Below are 21,250 nucleotides of genomic sequence, written 5' to 3' on the forward strand. Positions count from 1 at the left end.
CAGTTTTAATGAGTTTGGAATCATTTAATGAGTATCTCTGTCACTCCTGCACGCATGCAGTTATCTTTTAAGAATTATAGTTACTAGCAACCTATATTGTGAAGTAGCCTACTTTGCAAGTATACGTAGGCTAGTATACCTATAAAAATCAGTTAAACAGCATAAAACTTGACTCACCTTTACAACTACTTGGCTGTACTAGCTGAAACGTTGGAGAATAAATATGCTTAAGTGAGTGTGCAGATGTTCTCTTTCAGTTCGGTTTTGGTTTTTTTCCTTCAACTTGCACTTCTAAAGGGGTGCGTGCGCTTTGTCTCACTCTAAAAAGCATAAGACTAACACTATTTAATGGGGTTTATGCTCAAATGTGCTAATGGGGCAAGAAAAAATAACCAATGCAATTATTATTATGCAAAATAACCTTTTATGCAATTTTGATTCTAAAGTAAATTAATCTTTTTTTTTTTGCTTATTCTTTTTTCCCCCAACGATGTTCAAGTATGTTTTACTGGCAAACGTGATTGCAAAAAATGATTTCGTTAAGACTATATGCAAATTTGCTAAAGCTTTACCTGAATTCAACAAAACAGGCCTACCTGTCACATCTCGTCTGTTTATACAACGATTTAATGTGGTTTTGGAGCACTGTAATTGAAACCTTTTATTAACTGCACCTGCGCTCCACACTGCTACGAATCATGATGCTTTTATGACAAAACGCGAAAGTAAATGTACTAATGGTGATGGAATCGCCTTTACTTGAGAAGTCGATAGAATCCGCACCCAGAGGCAGTTAAGCAGCTTTTAATAGCCATTTAATCAAGTGAAATTGGGAGACAGCACGCCACTGCGTCACACCTAAGTGGCGAGTTTCTGTAAGAGGCTTGTGGCATTAGCTCGCGCTCCTTACACTGAGAGCAGTTTACATGCTCGAGCAGCTTATTGTGAAATGCCAAGTCTTTATATGTCTTAAAAAGTATCAAAAATATAGTTTCATATTTGCTCCCAGTAAAAAAGCTACCATTAAAAAAAATGCATTTAAATTTTATGTCAGTATCACTTCATAGAAAAAAATGACTGAATGAAAGGCAGGGGAAAAACATTATTTTGACCCATTTCATAATATAGACAGAAATAAAGATTGTAAGCATTCACACATTGTTATACTATGGTTCTTTATTTCAGTTTTACTTTGTTTTTATTTTCATGACCTAATGGTGTTTGATACCGAAGTGGCTTCCAATACTGATGATAATGAAGCCCAGATTTCTATTGAGGATTTGACATTCTGGGGCATTCATGCATCCGATATGCACACATGTAGAAAATTCCTGCAGAAAAATAAAAATATCCACTTTAATAAATTAAGTCAAAAAACATTTTGTTTACCTCTAATTTACCTTATGTAATAAGGCTTTGATTATACAGAAAATAACTTTAAAAATAGAAAAATGAGACCTTTATCAGTTGATCATGCATAAGTACACTACATTTAAAATGAATGTAAAAATGCAAAATTATAAGGTAGCTCATTTAGAGGCACTGTTTTCAGACTGTAAAACTGTCATTACCTGAAAAGAAAGTGAGCACAACAGAGACCCATCCAATGATGTAAGACCAGGAGAACCTCCAGTTACCATAGCGTTTACCATAGTAATTTATTGTAACTCCAGTGTACACAGCCATGGCCAGAAACACAAAAAAGCCTTATGGAGAAAAAGGAAAGAAGCAGTATAACTCTAACTAAAATAATAATATATTAAATTATTATTATTGTTTTAAGACTACCTGACAAATTCCATGTTCCACAAATTACAGGTTGATTTACTTTACACAATAACAAAAGCAAAACAATAGAATTACACCATCCGCAAAATAAGTGACTTTTTTTTCTCTATGATTACATGCAACAACTAGTTGTAAACACACAACAAGGTTTTCATACTTAAAGGTTATATAAAACAAAAAGAAAGGCAACTTACATGAGATGAAGAACAGAATGCTTGCAGCAAAGGATTTATCAAACATGTCAAAGGATGAGTAGTGGATGAAGGCCATAACACCGATGAGGATGCCAATGAAGCAGGCCAACAGAGACAAGATCATGAACGCTCTAGTAGCGTCCCAGTATGCTGTGAACACACATACACAAGCACATAGACATCAGAAGGTCATAGGTCATGTTATCACCAGCTCATTTGAACATACATGACAAAAGGTCTAGGGAACAACATCAACTTTAAAACGCAGCATCAAATGCACATTAGATACAACCAATATGTTAAATTCCATTAAAAAAAAATTAAATCAAAATCTCTTTCAATTTCTTGCCGATCTGTTGGACCGTAAATCTCACCAATGCTGTCGGTGTGTGTGAAGCATTTTCCGGGCATGCAGTATCTCCACAGCCCCTGATGCATGTAGTTGTTTGAATGACGGTACTGCATCCAATAATCTGTTGCTGTGGAAACAATCAGGAGTATATTGCCCATTCCTGCACAAAACAGCCCTCCTCCCATGAAGCTGTACATTCTGCACCTACAGACAGACTAAAAACAAAAGCACACACATATTTATGGTCCTGTCTACAATCACACATATGGGCAGGTGCATTAATGCAGACACACATAAAGGTCAGGTTTGTGTTAGCATTGAGGGACCGGTGCAGACTCCTGTCAGTGCGCTGCACTACTGAGACATGTAAGTGTCTGTAATTGCATAGTAAAGAACACATTAGTTCCTCGGAGGGAGCTGAGAGGTTAGCATCAGGAGGCTACTTTCTTTCACTCTCTCTTTCTTCTTTTCAGGTAAAGGCTAACGGAGCTCACAGGTGAAATGGCTGGAAGAGACTGCAATTGTGGTAAATCGGAAAATCCTTATTTATAGTCTATATCAAGTTTTTGGATCGATATTTTTCAAATGCTATTTACTGTGGTTGTCAGTGAATCATTGTCTTTCAAATATTCACAAATATTGATGAATGTGTGGACACACAGAAAGAGGTAAAAACTATTTTGGATAACCATTCAGTAGAGGGCGCCATATAGTTCAACTTCTAATTGGTTTAAAAACAACACTTTTTTTAGCACTATTTGTCGACTTATTCTTTTAAAATATATTCAGAAAGGAATATTGAGGATTAAAAAAAAAGAACATTTTAATTGAAAACAATTTAATTATTAATTTAAAATCAGTGTGCAAAATGAGTCTTTTGTAATAATTTATTAATATATATTTAATTGCATTAAACATTTAAATATACATATTTTAAATATTTATATGTATTTTTATATACATGTCAAACTCAATAGAAATGTCAATAAAAATATGCCCCAATATATTTATTTATATTTATAATTTTTACAAGTGTTATCTGCATTTTGCAAATGTCCACACGTTTGGGGGACATTATCCTATCCATTTTTCTACAGTTTTGTTTTTCAAGTCTGTTTATATATATATATATATAAAATCATAATCAATTAATATATTTCTTAATTCATTTGAAACGCCTTGTTATCTGTAAATATTTGTAGCTTTACACGGTTTTCTGAGAGGTTATCTTAGAGTTAACACTATACATTATTGAGTTATACCTGACAGATGTTCATGGAATCATTGTATTCTTGGAAGGTTAAATATTGAGAAAGACAGAAAACAAACAATAGCCAAGGTCCACGGTTCTATCAAACAATCAGATAATTTAGCTATTAAAAGTAGTCACACTTACCTTTGTCAAGCCCTTTAATGAAGTCTAAATAAAATACAGCAGGGCCCTATAATGGCTGTATGCAGGCAGTTTTCCAGCAGCTCTTAGCACTAGCGTTTAACAGGTGAATAGAGAGAACGGGGGAAAGACCAAGCGGAGCGCTGAAACAAAAGAACAGGCAAAAACACAGCCAATCAGCTAGAGCTAGTTTTGTGAATTTGGAATCTGCTGAAGAAACAGAACTATCTACAAATCCTGATGACTGGAGGCTTTCCATTGAGCGGGCGCCTATAGTTGGGAAGAGGCCGAGCGGAAAATCTGGATTGCTGTTGGGCCTAGCATGGAACAATTACATTTTCAAAACAAGATTTCCATTTTATTTTGGGTTTCATGTTCTGCTACAATCTAGACATATGAAAGTGTGTTCTGTTTTACATCAATTTCCAGTTTCAGGCTATACTAGAGGATTTCCATGCAAAGCTTTGAAAAACATCACTTTCTAATTTAAGTGATCAAATGAAATACAATTTACAACAGCCTTGTTCTAATAAGCTGCTATAAAAGCAGCTGTTAAATGAATAAATGAGTATTATAAATGAAATATGAATAACCAAACCATTATTCATTCCTCTGTTTTCTGTCTGTGCCTTTCACAGATTTACACAATATGCTAAAATCAACTCCGATTTCCTCAGCATTTGAGTCAAACTTACAACCGCCCTACTGAGAATTAGTTTAGCTTTGCTTTCCCTCGCCCTTATGTGTGTTAGAGTTGTTTTCTCCTCCAGAAGGGTTCCTCTCCCATCTCCCGCACATGGTCCCGAAGATGAAAGGACCACAGTGGATCCATTACCTGCATTAGAGCAAGTTGCTCGGACCAATTGACGACTACAAAATGCAACAGGAAAGGGTTTTTTTCAAAGATGTGAGTGCCGTACTTACGTCTAACTTCATTTTTATAGACCACCGCCTATTTTGTTCCATTTCAACTGAGGCAGCAGAGGGGCATTTGATATCATTCTCAGCTATCAAAGTAGACAATATGTCTCAGTGAGAGTGAAGCATTGCTTTCTCGAATGCACGTGCCTTTTCAGAGGATGAATTTGTTATGACGTGTATTAAAGCAAACGCTAATGATAACAAATGTCTAGCTACTCTGTGGATGCACGGAAATAAAGAATAATCCTAACAGACCTTCAGAGGATCCTCGGTACCTTTGTTGGCAAGTTACATGCAGTTGCATGACAGATGACAAAAACGCAATGCCACTAATGTTAAAATCAAGCCTAGTCCTATCAAATGGTATGGATTTTTTTGAATGCTATCTTTACTGTAGATAACAGCATGTAAAGACAGATAGATATAGACTGGAAATAAATGGAGAGACAAATGCACAGACAGTCAGACAGACTTAGGGCAGAGGAACTAGATAGATAGATAGATAGATAGATAGATAGATAGATAGATAGATAGATAGATAGATAGATAGATAGATAGATAGATAGATAGATAGATAGATAGATAGATAGATAGATAGATAGATAGATAGATGCATACTCTGGTTACTCTTGGGTCAAAAGGATTTTGAAATAATTTGGTTTTCCAGTGTCTCTCTTTCAGTAGCTTGCCCTTTCATAATGGTAGAAAACACAAACCAGTGTTCAGCCCTGACCCCTTCAACATAATGCACACTGCCTGAGAATGTCTTTGAATCCTTTAAGCTGCCAGGCGCATCCCCCTAAATGCCTAAATCAACTCTTTAGAATTTCATTTCGCAGCCTTCGGTTGGCTAATTTGTATGGCAAGTGCTTTCAACATTTTCTGGGCATTTAAGCGGCTGCCTTAATCAAAAGAGCATGCAGACGATTCTCCCTCCCATCCCTGTTCCACGCCACTGAGTATGGAATAAAACCCTTCCACTTAACCACTTAGATGAATATATCAAGAAACTAATTTGTCATTTTAATTGCATGATTTGAAGAGACGCTGCCTCACTTTGCCTCTTCCATTTCGCTAGATTTTCAATGTGAGCACATATTAGATTGATCTATGAAAGACAGCTGAAATCACAACATTTATGTCTTTTCATTTTGCCGTAATTAGATAATTGAAATTCCTGTCACTGTCTCTGCACTTTTGCAAAACACAAACAGCACACAGAGAGACCCTAGACGGAAGAGATTGCTTTTTTCGCTCTTTGCGTCCTCCTCTTTGTTTTTTTTCTTTTTTCAAGTTACTTTTCCCCTCTGTTGTTTTGATTTTTTCCCCTTTTTTACCAGAGCCAATCACTCACTCCATCTCCCGAAGCCAGAAATAGCACAGTGCATGTCCATTTTGTTGAGATTTACCGTCCCCATTAAGTGATTGCTTGCTGAAATGACGGGGCACCTTTCTCTTGATACACTCCGAGAAACCCGGCTGGCTCACATTAAGGACACATTACTCGAGCCCATTTTCATCCAGCTGCAAGGATATCCATTAAGGTGCCTCACAACCCTAAATTTTTCCATTTTCTCTCTCACTAAACTTGACTTCACATATTATTCCCTGCTCTGTTTTGTCATTTGCAGCGACAAATTATATCAGGGCGAGGCTATCTCTCTCAATGTTTTCCCTCCCGACAGAGCAATTTGCCGTGACCGGTTCTGAAGTGTCAAAATGGACACATCATTAGACCTAACTATGACTGATGGATGGTTCTCCTCAGAAGTTCCCCGGAGTCTGCCAAGTTTTCAGCTCTGGAGAGAGGTAGAGTGTTATGGAATCATCTCGCAAATGGACATCTCACGAGTTCGTGTAGGCCTTCCAAACCAATTAGGCCAACACCTTTCAAAAAAAAAAAATATATATATATTTTATTTTTTTTGACTGCATGGCCTAAGTGACCTCGGTAGAAAAGAATAGTTGTTTCAGAGGAAATTATTTTTTAATGAAATATTACAAAGAAAAACATTTTTATTTCGAATAGAATAACACAGATGCATCATTCACAATAAGCTGACATGAGTATATGATGACAGAATTCTTTTTTTTTTTTTTTTTTGGATTTAAACCTTACAGAAACTATTTACGTCTATTTAAGTCTATTTTAATTACTTTACCATGCAAGCCCTTAAAAAAATTTAAGTTTATTTAACCTTTAGAAAAATTAATTCTAATCTAAAGCAACTGTATGTGCATATGTGCTCAGTATCATATTTCATATATCATCTTTTATGGCTCATACAGTATAAGAGAATATGGAGCTCACACTCAAGGAGGAAAAAAAACAACCAGTTTTATTCAGAGACCCAAACTGAACAGTATACAATTTGATGCAGTTTTCTGATTTTTGAACGTCAAAAATGTAAGATGAAATTCTGATAGTTTTTGATCTAGCTTTACATTTATAATACAAATCAGTGAGATCTTCACAGCCTAATTGTATAACATATGACTTACATAAAAATACTTGCATACAAATCAGTTGTCAATGATATCTCCCAATAAGATAAAATTTAAATGCTTAGTTTTATTATTATAATAATAAAAGTAAAAAGACATGTGCATCACAACATTTTTAGAAATATACTAAAAGGCCTTTTACTTGAAACAGGTTTTCAATCATAATCAATGTTTCGATTATACTGATAATTTAGAGGCCTTAGAAATGTGTATTAAATGTGATAGGCTTTATAGTGTTAATATATGCATAGACCTATAAACAGTGCATGACTGCATATACTTTGACTGCTTCCTGTGCAACTGTTTAGAGTCAAATCAAATAAAAGGCATTTGACTTCACAGCAAAACAACAAAACAGATGCTTTCAAACATTCAACCGCACAAACAAATGCAAAAGATCCAACGCAGGCGTTTGGCAACACAATCACCTTAAGAGCCGGCTCTGCTCGGAGCACGCTCCCCGTCGCGTTGACATTCTCATTGCGCTTTACCCATTAATTCTGCCATTGTTGTTTCTGAGGTCTCATGGGGTCCTACGAGCGACTCAATAAGCAGTGCTTAACCAGCCTCCTATGTCCATTCAGCTTCAGTTAACCCAGACACAGAGTACAGTCAACAAACCCGAGCCACGTCCCTGCTCCAGGTCAAAAGCCTTTATCACCCTGTAATTGTACGAGTCAATCCCAAATAAGCAAATCAAAGCTCGACCTCACTCGGCGCCTCACTTTGCATCACAAGGGCGAGCGGCCGACATCGACTCCCGTCGAGGGAGACATGTTGCTAATTGAGTTCTCACTGGTCATTTGATCCCCCTAAGTGAGCAAGAAGAAAAAGTGTCTTGGGTCTCATCTGCTGGCGTAGAGCGCTGTGTAAACCATGGAGGTTCAAAGGTGACTCGAGAAGCCCTTTCAGTCGGCACCATGCAAAGACCGATGACCTTTCTTTCAGCTAACGTCCAATGCCATGCTGTGTCATTGCTTTAAAAGCACTCTCTTGCTGAGAAAAGGAAAAATGCATGGCACAGGTTCTCATAAAAAAAAAAAAAACTTTCCAACAAATAAAGCATTCAAACATTTATGGAGAGAATCGTGCCACATCAATAACTTTTTTTTTTTTTTTAGTGTATCGATTTGTATTTTGTCCGAATGGATTGGCTCTTGATGAGAAATACACAGATCTACACTTCCATAAATTTGGACATGATGAGAAACAAAAACGAGGCCCAAACAGCGCTAGGTTACTGTTGTAAACTAAAACATTCGGAAAAGTTCTGTGCACAGAATGGCACGCCAACTCTGTGAGGAAAGAGGATGACGTTTTTGTAGGCCAAAACCCAGAAGCAAGTTCAGTCATCCTGAAATGAGTGTGATTAACGTAAGCTCAAGGTATTTTAGCATTTTACATTAGCAATAAGCTTCATTGAAGTAATATGATGCATTTCACATAGGGTGATGTTAGGGTTGGCTGGGTTGGCCTACAAAACTATACTGAAGCGTTCTACAGACTGTGGCCCAGAAAACCATACCCAAAGTGAGCACTCTCTGAGTTAATTCAGAGAGCTGTGATCTCATTTGTCCTTCACTCCCACTTTTGTCTAGGTCAGAAAGGAGGGGTCTTCACGGTTCAGCAGATTCATCCTGGTGAAAAGCTTGAGCCAGGGGGAACCTCTTTTTCTCTATCTCTATACGTCCATGTTGTACTCAACACCTTAGACCTCCACATTCAGCCTGGCTGAGCCTCACACTCACAGGATCACCCGAGGGCAATGGGAAAGTGCCGTGGGACATGAAGGCTTGCTTAGTGGCTTCCTATTTGGACCAGAGGCAGCTGAATAGAAGTCATAGTCACTGGTGTAATTGAAAAAGGCCTTTAACCAGTTTACCTCCGGAGATTGCATTTTTTGTTTGCTTAGGCCTACATCATTGAGGTGGTCTCATTCAAGAAAAGTACAGGTAATACAATTGTCTTTTATTCCATGTGAAGTGTAAAATACTGTCATTTCTGTCTTACTTTTCAATCTAAAAGTTACTTTGCTCAAATGTGACCACCTCAATGATGTATGTGCCCAACAAATGCAACCTCAGGAGGACACAGCCTCTGAAATGAGATGCAGCAATTTTATCTGAGCAAGAGGCTAAAAACTTTTCCAAACGATTAAATCCTTTTTTTTTATTATTATGGGTTACATATCATAGGAATCCTACCATGGTGAAGGGATGTAGATTTCAGACTTTGGTATTTTGTCAAATTAGAGAGCGGTTGTTATTTTAATTTTATCTATCAAAAAAGAAACAACACCAAACATTTTTCTCTTATGACAAATCTGAAAAAATAAAAAGTTTACACAAAAGTATTTATGTTGTATCTCTTTAGGAGAAACATCTATGATATTAAGATGGAATTAGCATTTTTCTTTAATTTATCAGTAAAGTGATGAAAAGCAATTTACTTGCAAAAACACACACCTACGTGATTTGTGACTTTTAGCATTGCATTGTTACACTTTGAGATACATAATTTACTATTTCTATAAAAAATTGTCCTCGTGATGACCACAATATATATATAAAAAAATCAGGTTTTACTACACTGGTCCCCACAGTGTAGCATACACAAGAACACACACACACAACACACACATATACAGTTATACACGATTATATATTATATTTCTTAAGAAGATCATTTATAATTTCTTTCCTGTTCAAAATTAAAATAATGAAAAACAATTTACTTGCAATTATCAAATATATGTACACACACACACACACCACACTTTCTGTAAGATTACATTTTTGTTTGTATGTATATATATATATATATATATATATATATATATATAGTGTATATTATACATGTATGTATATATAAGAAGATCACCAAGACATTCTTTTATGTTTACATCTACATTATATATGTGTGAAAAAAGCAATCATCAATCAATTTACAGTTTGTGCATGTGTGCCCTTCATTGTTTCCATCTTTCCGCTTTTTTATATGAGAGAATGAAAATAATAACAACAAAACTAATAAATAAATTGACTTACGAATCGCCTAACACTGATGATGACTAACTTATTCCCCATTTGTAAGCGTCACCTACTGTTAGCAGCTAATTAAGAGCCCATTTTCCCACTAATATATACAACCTAAGTCTCTGTCAGTCACGAAATGACGGCTGCTAAAGCACAAATGTGCCACTTTACCGCGAGTCCGGGCAAGCAGACGTTAATTAGCCTGTTCATAGAGCAATTTCTCATCAGCCCCCCACCCCCACAATCCTCGGAGTCGCATGGGCTGCACTTCCTTATTACACACCTATTGACTCTCAGTTCAATAGAGGAAAAAAAACTTCTTAATGGACTCTGAAAGAGGAGTCATTTACAAATGATGACTGCATTATTAAATTGAAGTGCCTACATGGAAGTTTAAATGTAAGTGGAAGTGCATTTTAACCTGTCATTTGGAGATGCTATTCAGCCCATTCATGTCAGGGTCACACAGGCCTCACTGCTAATAAACCCACGGTCGGAGCAAAAGTAACCCTGTTATTTGGCTTTATTGCAAATTGACACATAATTACAGAAAACATAAGGAACCCTCACTCATTAATGCTCGGTAATATGTCTATTCTAGGTCTATAGGGAATGCAAAATTATCTTTCAAGTGAGCCGAGCTGCAGTTAAGCTATTTTTTAAAAGCAAGAAATCCACTGTTTGTCAAGACGTCCTCAGCTATGACATACAATAAATATACGTCTCAATTTTGCATGTCTAAACCTTGTAAACTGCTATTTCCAACAACCACGATTTTCTTCAAATTATGATTTGGCGATTAAAGCATTTATAAATCGACAGTGAGGCGAACGTTAGCAGTGGAAAATGCACGAGGTTGGAAGTTCCTTGCAGCCCTATTGTGCCACTCAGCAAGGCTTTAAAGGCAGATAATGAAGAAATGGAAAATGGTGCACAAATTGACCCTTTCACAGCGTGCTCCAAACATTTGTATGGGTACCTGTGGAGGCCATCCCACTTCCCATCAATAAAATAATTTAAGAACACATTATACTCCTTTAAAAGGTCCCATTTGTCTGACCAGGTGATTTTTAAAAGAGCCTTCGGATTAGAGACACCCTGCCTCTGGTACTTTTAAATCAGAACACAATCAATATGACTTAGCCAAAGCTTTGTTTAAATGAATATTATAAAAGGAATGCAGGTGATTTCGCCAGAATTTTCTCCCTTTTGAATTTCAAGTCAATAGAAGAAAGAGTGGTGATAGATTTTTCTCCTCCCCCCCGGAGATATTTTATTCATGCGTTGAGTGGAAAGTCGCCCTTTTTTAACAGGAACATCTTGTAATTTCTTGTAATTGAAAGTGCAATAGAAAAACAATTCACAACAAACGTATGAGTATTTATGGTCTTCATCCTGATTTACAAGACAAACTCTCTATTTATAATATGTGCATGAGATTTCTTCTTGGTTATTTTTTTTTTTTTTTTGCAAGTTCTGGACTGTAAGAACTGAAAAAGGCGCACAAATCAAAGATAAATGGACATCAATAGCCTGTTTTTTATTCCGGATGTGACTCTGACAGGTGGCAGGGTTTGGAAGTGTGTATTGGAGCGGAAGTGTGAGTGTGTATGTCCAAAGCTGGGCTCTGGGCTGCGCTACACACTAGTGATTTGGCATGTTAGTGAGCGTGTTGTGCCTAATCAGACAGAGGGGCCACAGTAATGGAGAGAATACAAGTGGAATCACAGAAACACACACAGCGGCAGGGCGACAGTAATACAGCTAATTCCTCCTCTGTCTCAGCTGCCGCGCAGAACAAAATGGGGTCAAGAAAAGGTGCAGGCAGCTTCAAATGAACAGCTGTTCTCTGCTAACTGCGTGGAGCGGCAAGATGGTGGCCTACCAAAGCACCGCCATCAGCCCCTCCCTCGCGCATCAATGCAAAAGTATGTATGTTCAAATAAGGCCAGGACCTCTGCATATCTCTCCAATTCTATACTTAATCATTTCTGATGCCTGCCCATCATCACCAGGTATGTGTCTGGAAACACTCAATATAGGCAGACAATGATATGCAGTCAGATTGCTTTCGGTTGCCCATGTTGTTTGGTCGGGAGGGGGGTTATATCAGCAATTGCCTATTATATCGCTCCTCGTAGGCAAATAAGGAACCGGCCTGCGTATAGGAGAATCTTGGAATGGGGATACAATATCTCGTCCTAGCAATCATAAGACAGACAGAGTTTAATGGAGTAACGAAACTGTGAGATTTGTGAGATTCAAAAGAACCATGCATCCCGTGTCACACTCCTGTTTGAGGGATATGAGGGTTCGTGTTCATGAAACTGATCGCTACACATATATTTTGTATTGATGTTGTAGTTATGGTACATAGGGGCAGTGGACAAAGATTGAATGGACTTTTTATTTTTATTTTTAAAAATAGAGACAAAAAATGTGCTTTAAAAAAACATATTTTAACATAATTCAATATTTTTTTATAATAAAAAAGTGTGACATATAAAGAGTATATAAAACTAAGTGTGATCAGGTTTCTATAAAATCTGCAGAAAAACATGACAATTACATAAACATATATTACAATTAAAATTTGTATTAGCATATTTAAACACTTAAATATTTGACAGTATAAGCTTAAATATTTATTTATAGGTGTGTTGTTAAACATTTAAAAATATTAAATACATTTAATACAAATTGTTATTACATTAAAATTAGATTTAATACATTTATTTAATATGAATAAATACTCATTTACATATTTAATAATACACACACGTGAAACATTAAATATATATTTTAGACATAAAAAAATTATATATATATAAATAAAATATATATATATTAGTACTATGCATTTATACATAAAGGTTTTTATGTTACATAACTATATATTTACATTAATAAGGCTGTATTGACAGAATAACATCCATTATTGCAGTGTGTGTGTGTGTTTGAGCACATAGTTTGCACTGGCACCATATTTGTCTGCAAATTCAAGAAACTGAAATCTTACATTTAATTTCTCCAATCTCATGTGTCACTGAATCTGATCACAGAGCCCCCAACACATATCATTTGTCAGTAGTTTATAGATTTTCCATAAAGTACAGCAAACTTGACTCTTTCTCTTGGCAAATCAATTAGGCGCAGTCAGCCACTTAACGCAGAGGCTCTCTCATGCAGGCTATATCTCCAGTTTTAAGAGCAGGGCTCCATGCAAATATAATGTAAGACAGGGATGCATTAAGCCCTCCCCATCAGTCGCAGTAATGGATTAAAGTCCACAGTCGCTCCACAGTTTGCCAGTCAATGTTCTTTATTTTCAGCATCAACCCAATTTCATCTTCTTCTGCTGCCTTTGGAAGCAGTCGATTTGCCGTCAATTGCCATTTCAGGCAGTGGCATTAATGCGCGCCCACAAAAGGATGACACACCGCATTATCACCTCACTTGCTTTCAAATTAGAGTGGACCGCTGCCTCGGCGCAGCTTGTGACTGGTTAACACTATCAGCTATTTGTTGTGATTGGCCCTAATTCGTGGTGTCTAAAGATTTCATCAGGCATTTGATGAGTGAAATAAACCACTGCCCACAGGGAAATTGCTCTGATTAATAGAATTAGACATTGGAGGGGAATCAATACGAGAGAGGTGGTCACATGGGGACGGGCCGAGCTGCCCATCATTTCGCCGGCCGTCGGCTCGGGCTGCCCAGCACATGACACTTTCCCATTAACAGGCTCTGTGTGAGACTCAAGAAAGCGGGGATTAGCAGTCGGCTGATGCTAAGGAAAGCGCCAATCTGTTCGGATAAATGGCTGGACCATATGGGTCCCGTTGGATGTGGATTACTTCAATGGCCTCGATGCGATTCTTCTCCACCAAAAGTACTGGATAGCAAACTATTTGTCTTTTCATTTAAAGAGCGGCCTGTTCCTCCTCCCTACTTTTAACCACTTAAGTGCACTCAGAGGGGCATCGCCTTCTCCGCCGCACCTCTGCCCCCGACCGCACCGCCCCCTTCCACCCCCTTTGTGTCCGATCCCACTCCTTTACATTAAGAGCTTCTGTCGGCTGGTGACTTGCGTGAACCCCTTCGTCCATACGATTCAGCCATTACTGCGGGGCTATCAGGAACATCTAGTGTCCTTGTGAGAGGGGGATAGAAATAAACCCAGGCCCACTCTCGGTGGACGCTCATAATGCCTCTATTCACTCTTTAATTCTCTTCCCATCTGCTTTCCCCAGATGCCTGTTGCCGAGATAGAACAGCTCATAAAAATGTAAATGAATTCTATTAGATTTAAGTGGTTGTTTGTAAATATAAGTCTATTTGGTGTCACGGTTGTCAATTAGGTAGTGTGAGCGCATTCTTCCACAGATGTTTAACTTAGCATGATGGATGCATTCAAATGGATGTTGTTTTTTAGTCCTCTGGGTGCCCTGACCTAAAACCGAAAACTCAAATAACTCTGTTTCTCTCAAGAACAGATATAGAAGGAACCTGGCTGATTACAGCAAGGCTATAGATGAGTTTTTAAATCCTCATTCAGGACAATAAAATCCGTTAAAATAATTACTATGACCTGTAATTATAATAAAATCTATATGTTTTGATTTTTTTTTCAAATAACTACTAATTTTAATAATACTCAAGGTTGACTTGATTTTCACTAGAATACCTGCTGTACTTACAGAAATAACGCCCTCTGGTGGCAAGAAATGGTAGTAAATGAAAGGCTTAACGTCACAATGCCATGTATCATGCACAAGGTATAAATGAAATAATAATAATAATAATAATATAATTTTTTATGTAATAATAATAATAATAAAGGCAAAAAAAAAAAATTCCTTCTACTATTGGTGTATTATTGTCATGCTAGTGGTCACATTTATAACTGGAGTTTTATAACTGGAGTTTAAAATAAAGGTTTCTATTTTAATATTTTATATATTCCTAATTTGCTTTAGAAACATTTTTATCAATGTTGAAAACAGATTCGCTGTTTAATATTTTTGTAGGAACTGGGATTTTTTTTTTCCAGGATCCTTTGTTGAATAGCACAATGTAACAAAAATTAGTTTCACTTACAAAATTAGTTTTTTATGGTTCTGTAATTCTCTTGTGCAAATTATTATTGTAGCCTACTATTTATATTCACATAGCTTCAGTATTTTGTAAAATTTTTAGGTTAGGTAAATTCTGGGACTTCTATCATTAATTATGAAACATTGGTTTAGTTGGATTATATTGGATAAGGTTTTTTATTATTAATTTTGCCTGATTGAATATATATAATATATATATAGTTTTGGACGACTGGCTTTTGGTAGGCTAACTATTATTTCACACTGTTATTATTAGCTGTTGTAACTGTTGTTATTGTTTATGTAATTTTCAGTAATAACAGACTACCTTTTATAAGTTGTCAAAATATTTGTTTAATTTACATGACCACTGTTAATTAAATAAATACACAAAAAGGGTATTATTAACGAAATACGAAAAATCTGATTTTCCTATTCAGCATGTCATACTTCGTAAAGAAACATTAAAATAAAAGCAAAACAAAAACTTTATAAAAGTTTGTTTCTCAGTGTAGTTCAAAGGAAGAGAAAATCGTAAATAATATTTTGTAACGTTACAAAAAACTTTTTGTTTGTCCATTTGTTCGTTGACCGCTGCTAAACGTCTGTAAAATCACCTGTGTGGAACTTTGTCTAGTGTAAGTATAGGTTTAAGGTGAGTGTTTGAAGACACTGGCCTCTAGTGGTTATAAAATGAAGTGTTCAATCATGGTCAAATTTCATTTCAGTCAATTACAAAAAAAAATAAATAATCATTTTGCATACATTATAGTCAATGTTGTTTTTATTTTTTTATTTTTTAGGCTGTCAAATCTAATGCCATCAAGTGTTTATTAAAAATGCTAATACCCTGAAAAATCTAAGTCATGAGGGCTTGTAATAATCAGTTCAGGTGACAGGCCAGAGGTCAGATAAAGTTTGTTTAATGCGTATCTGTCATAGACATACAGGCTCCCAGAAAGCTAGACCTCTCTCACCCCTCAGCTGTCTCTCCTCAGATCAACCGTCTGTATCTGTAAGACCTCTAACCCCTTCCCATTCCCTCTGCATCTCCCTCTAAATTAAACTACTGCACCTTGTGTCCCGTATCCAAATTACACATTGGCATCTAGTTGAATCCGCCGTGTCCACTCACTAATCTGAAATTAATGGGTAAAATCTGCATGGGACAGAGAGCTGCATTGTGAGATAAAACAGCAGGTGCTTTGGAGTAACGATTAGGGAAGAAAAATGAGTACGAATTAATCACTAAAGATTTGTTCCTCTCACTTTCATCTTTAGTAGATCTGGAGTCATGCGGCCTAATGGTCTTAACAGAACACTCTCTCTCTCTCTCTCTCTCTCACACACACACACACACACATTGGAAACGAATCTAATGAGATGGGTAGAGAGGAAGCTGAGCTGCTTAGCTTTTGGCCTGCGATTATATGAGTTGATTGAAGAATATGACCCTGTTCTTGCTGTAATGTTATCCAGTAACTCCACCAAACTGCGAGTAAAAATGATATACACTGACATATTTCGCCTTGACTTATGAGGAAGCTTCTCTCGCTACCAGCTCAGTGATAAATATCTATTACTGGTGCAATCTGGGAATTATTGAGGATCTTTTTGAAGGGTATTATTACCAGCATCCCTGAGGGAAGTCTTTGTGTTTATTGAGGAGCCAGTTTTGGCAATGTAACATTGTTGAGAAGCATGATAGCTCTGCCACCTCTTCACTCGTTCTTCCTCGTTCTCTTTGTTGTTTACTCTTGCTTGCTCTCTGAGCAAAGCCCCCCCGCTGCTGGAGAGAGATGGTCTCAGCATGATATCACTCAAACAAAAACTTTTTCCCACTCTCTCTCTCTCCACACACACACAGACACAGACACACACACACTTACACACACACATCACTAAATGGTCTGACAGGAGTGTTGCACACCCTGTGAGCTCTGGCACCCCTTCTGTCTCATCCATTTAGCCTTGTGATTGCTCTGTGTACGTTGGAAAATCATTTAACTACCCGGCCAAAAACATTCAATAACACCAGACACCAAAACTGCTCTTTTCAGACAGTTTTATGGGCAGCCTTGGGTCAGTTAGACTTCCTCAAATTATGTTAGTGTCTCCGAGTAGATGGCAAATAGCAAGGACAAGAACTTTTATTTGTATTTTTTTTTTTTGCAGTTCACCACAGCTGTGCAAAATTCCAGACTCGAAGTATTGTCTCTCTTTCAGTTTATGAGTGTGAGTTTGAACTGAATTGGCCACACGCCACAGGAAGTTGAACTAAAGTGACATGAAAAGTAGTTTTAATTAAATAAAGAAATCTATCTAGTAGTGTAACTATTTCATTTACTTTATCAAAGTAATGTAACTGATTACTTTTTGATTACTTTTCTAAATTAAGATGATAATCATTTATTTTTTAAAGCACAGCCACCACAAAATCAGATTTACTTTGAGATCATTCTCATTTATTCAGTTTAAAATCTTTAAAAGCCATAAAAAAAAAAAAAGGCACACAACCTGCCATTCCTGTGTTGTGACAATTTTGTTTAATTTTCTGTGATTTGTGGAAAGTACAAATCTCACAGGTTATAAAACATTTCATCATTTCAAAATAATTAGATTTGTGTGTATATATATATCTCAATACCCCCACATATGTTTCATTCTTCTAAAGGGTGCCTAAACACACTGAGAACAGCTTTCCCTATGTTCCCTGTAAATATCTGCCTATGAGTCATGCTGCTCAGGGTAAGAGTCAGGGAATTACAGTCAAAGTGATTTCACACCTGTGCGTGAGTCATTGTGTCCTTCACACACATATAGAACTGAGTGTTCAACTAAAGCTGCAATGCTCATGGATAATCTACAAAAACCCTGGCTGAACAGAAACTATGCACAGTTTGCTGTGTTTGTATCACATCTAAGACACTTAAATACTGTTTTTAGATTACTTTGAACCTTTCTGATTATAGCAATGTTTAATGAAATGAAATGTAAGCTTTTCAAGAAGTCTACACAAATTATAAAAAGGAAATAACAATATTATATATATATATATATATATATATATATATATATATATATATATATATATATATATATATATATATATATATATATATATATATATATATATATATATATTCACTATATGTCCTGCACATGCCATTCCACAAAAGAAGATATTTTGATGATAGCCATTGACGTCCATATTATAATAAAAATTAAAAGTCAGTGGTTACCGTCAACTGTTTATTCTTCAAAATAACTTCTTTTGTGTTCAACAGAAGGAAGAAACGCATACAGGGATGGAACAACTTAGGGGTGAGTAAATTATGACAGATTTAATTTTTGGGTGAACTATCGCTTTAAGATGCCATAGAAAGCGCAATGTGAGTCATACAATCCAAACATCTGACATTCATCCAAACGAGACTGGTTATCCAATTGTGAATAGTAATTTATCTGTACTAATTTCCAGTTTAATTGATTTAAACAAATAGAAAGATGATCAAAAATTGTGCTGAGCTGCTAACTGCCAGAGCTGCTTTACATATATCCATCAACAATCTGCACCTGCACTGTGGATGTGATTCCTTAAAATTACCACCAGGGGTCAGCCTTGTGCCATATCTACCCATAAACTCTAAACTTTTCCTGAACAACATCTACCATGCACTAAAATATAGTAGCATAATATATCACACAAGTAATGATGAAGAACAGAACTTTATAGGAAGACCATAAATATAAAAATATACTGTTATATATACCATTATGCAACCATGCACAAGGTTTTGTTTTTTTATGATTAAAATATATTCCTTCCCCCACATAGACTTGATCCAAATAAGGGGAAAAAAATCAAACAACCTCAAGGGAAACAATCAATCATTCTAAATTCATATGTTCCCTGATCACATTAAATGACATCAGTCTCTCTTATGACTTATTATATATGTCAGAGGATATATATATATATGTGTGTGTGTGTGTGTATTATTTTAATAATTATTAAACATGAAGGCAACCTAGCATTTTCATTTTAGCTATTCTGCATGATCAGGTCAAGGGTTGCCATGCTAGCATACTGTTTGCAATATAAACAATGGTTTGCATACAAACCGGTTATAATAAATCAGATATACTGTATGTGCTCAAGAGTTATTTCATTTGGCCTTTATGCAGTGAATCACTCACCAGAATAAGATGAATTCTCGGAGCTCACTTTGTTTTGAATATTGAACTTTATTTTGCCTCTGAAAGGTCATTCGTAAAATCTTAAAGGCTTAGTTCATCTGAGAATGAAAATTAGTCTATCTTCTACTCACCCTCGAAGCATCCTAGGTGTATGTGACTTTCTTCTTTCAGAATAATCCAATCAGAGTTATATTAAAAATTGTCCTTGCTCTTCCAAGCCTTTCATTGGTGGTAAGTGGGTGTTTGTTGTCAACAGTTCAGAAGATGTGAAATAAAGTGCACGCATATGTAATAAAACGCCACTCACATGGCTCCAGGGGGGTTGAATAAAGGCCCCCTGTAGCGAATCCATGCTTTGTAAGATAAATATCCAGATTTCAAATGTAATAAACACTTGGAAAATGGAAAATGTTTAATGTAACTCTGATTGGATTATTCTGAAAGAAGAAAGTCTCACACACCTAGGATGCTTCGAGGGTGAGTAGAAGATGGACGGATTTTGATTCTCCGGTGAACTGACCCTTTTAATAAAACAGCCAATTTTGTCAGCAAAATATAATCACCTTCCATTTTTCTCAGGCAAACGACTGTACCACCCCGTTCATTCTGTGTCCTGAATCTCAACTGGAATCACCCTCCCTCTATCTTTCAAGATTTATGAAGACATTGATATAATATAAGACCTCTATTATAAGTCCCTGGCTGATTATCATGGCAATGTCCGGTGCAAATACATGTCAGAAATGTTGCCTCATTCATCCCCTTTCTTGCGGAATCATTTGCCATGAAAATGATTAATATGGTATAAGCCTCCCGAGAGAGCAAGCACAGTCCCCATCAACCCATTAAACATTCATCAAAATTCAGAAAAGCTCCTTGTCATACAGAGCTGGGACTCAGTGATGGAACAGCACAGGGGATCTCTGCGGTAGAGGAAGTTTAATGTATGCAAGACTGCATTACTATACTTTTACTAAGCATCTGAGAAAAGCATGTTGATTACAGATCTGCTTTTATGATTAAGAAAGAAGAAAAGCAGAGAAACTTGTTTTTAGATCAGTTCTCACATACTGGTTGATGCCCCCCAAGAGCAGAAATCCCATCAAACATTCTGGCTTCTCCTGCTCTTTCATCTATGTTTCCCACCTGGAGGCCTGTAATTCCACTGCAGATACAAAACTGGAATCAAAATTAACTGCAGTGCATCTCCAATGCAGAATCTCCCATTCTCAGCGTCTCTACAAGTTTTCCAACACTCCCTAAAAAAGGTATTAAGATAGCCCTATATCGAATTTCCCAGTCATTTCTGAATTAAAATGAAGGGCAAGATTTACTCTTACACTAGTAATGAGATACAAAGAAGCAGGAAAAGCATTAAAAACATATATTTGCATGTGTAACGTGTACCTCAGTTGTTTATCATATTGTACCAAAGAAACAAAAATGTTCTGAAACCAGATATTGAAATTTATAAATAGTATTACCAAGTGCTCCAGCAATATTGATTTCTTTTTTATTTACAACATGCCTCAATAGGACAATGTTGGCCTCTTGAACATTGAGGTTTTTATGCTCTTACAGCTAATGTACCAAAAAAGACACATTGTGGTCGCCACATCATATTTCTACTTCTCCTCATTCTCTTTGACCCCATCAGAACCGATTTATGGCTCATCTTTGGGTTATGATTCATCTGTTGAGAACCATTGGGTTATGTATTGCAGTATAAATGGAAAAATATATTTTTACCCATTTTGACTCATAGG

The 21,250-nt window shown here is 36.4% G+C and overlaps 1 protein-coding gene across 1 annotated transcript; it reads right to left on the reverse strand.

Annotated features, from left to right (window-relative positions):
* Positions 1 to 109: 109 nt before the first annotated feature.
* On the reverse strand, positions 110 to 3,866 carry LOC127966157 (lens fiber membrane intrinsic protein-like). Its single transcript, XM_052566978.1, has 5 exons — positions 3,731 to 3,866; positions 2,357 to 2,549; positions 1,983 to 2,132; positions 1,572 to 1,706; positions 110 to 1,331 (listed from the first exon to the last, which is right to left on the reverse strand). Exons 2-5 carry the CDS (start codon positions 2,529 to 2,531, stop codon positions 1,270 to 1,272), a joined length of 522 nt encoding a protein of 173 aa, XP_052422938.1. The 5' UTR covers positions 2,532 to 2,549; positions 3,731 to 3,866; the 3' UTR covers positions 110 to 1,269.
* Between the last annotated feature and the right edge of the window lie 17,384 nt (positions 3,867 to 21,250).

The sequence above is a fragment of the Carassius gibelio genome, chromosome B10 (assembly GCF_023724105.1).
Source record: "Carassius gibelio isolate Cgi1373 ecotype wild population from Czech Republic chromosome B10, carGib1.2-hapl.c, whole genome shotgun sequence".
Classification (NCBI taxonomy): Eukaryota; Metazoa; Chordata; class Actinopteri; order Cypriniformes; family Cyprinidae; genus Carassius; species Carassius gibelio.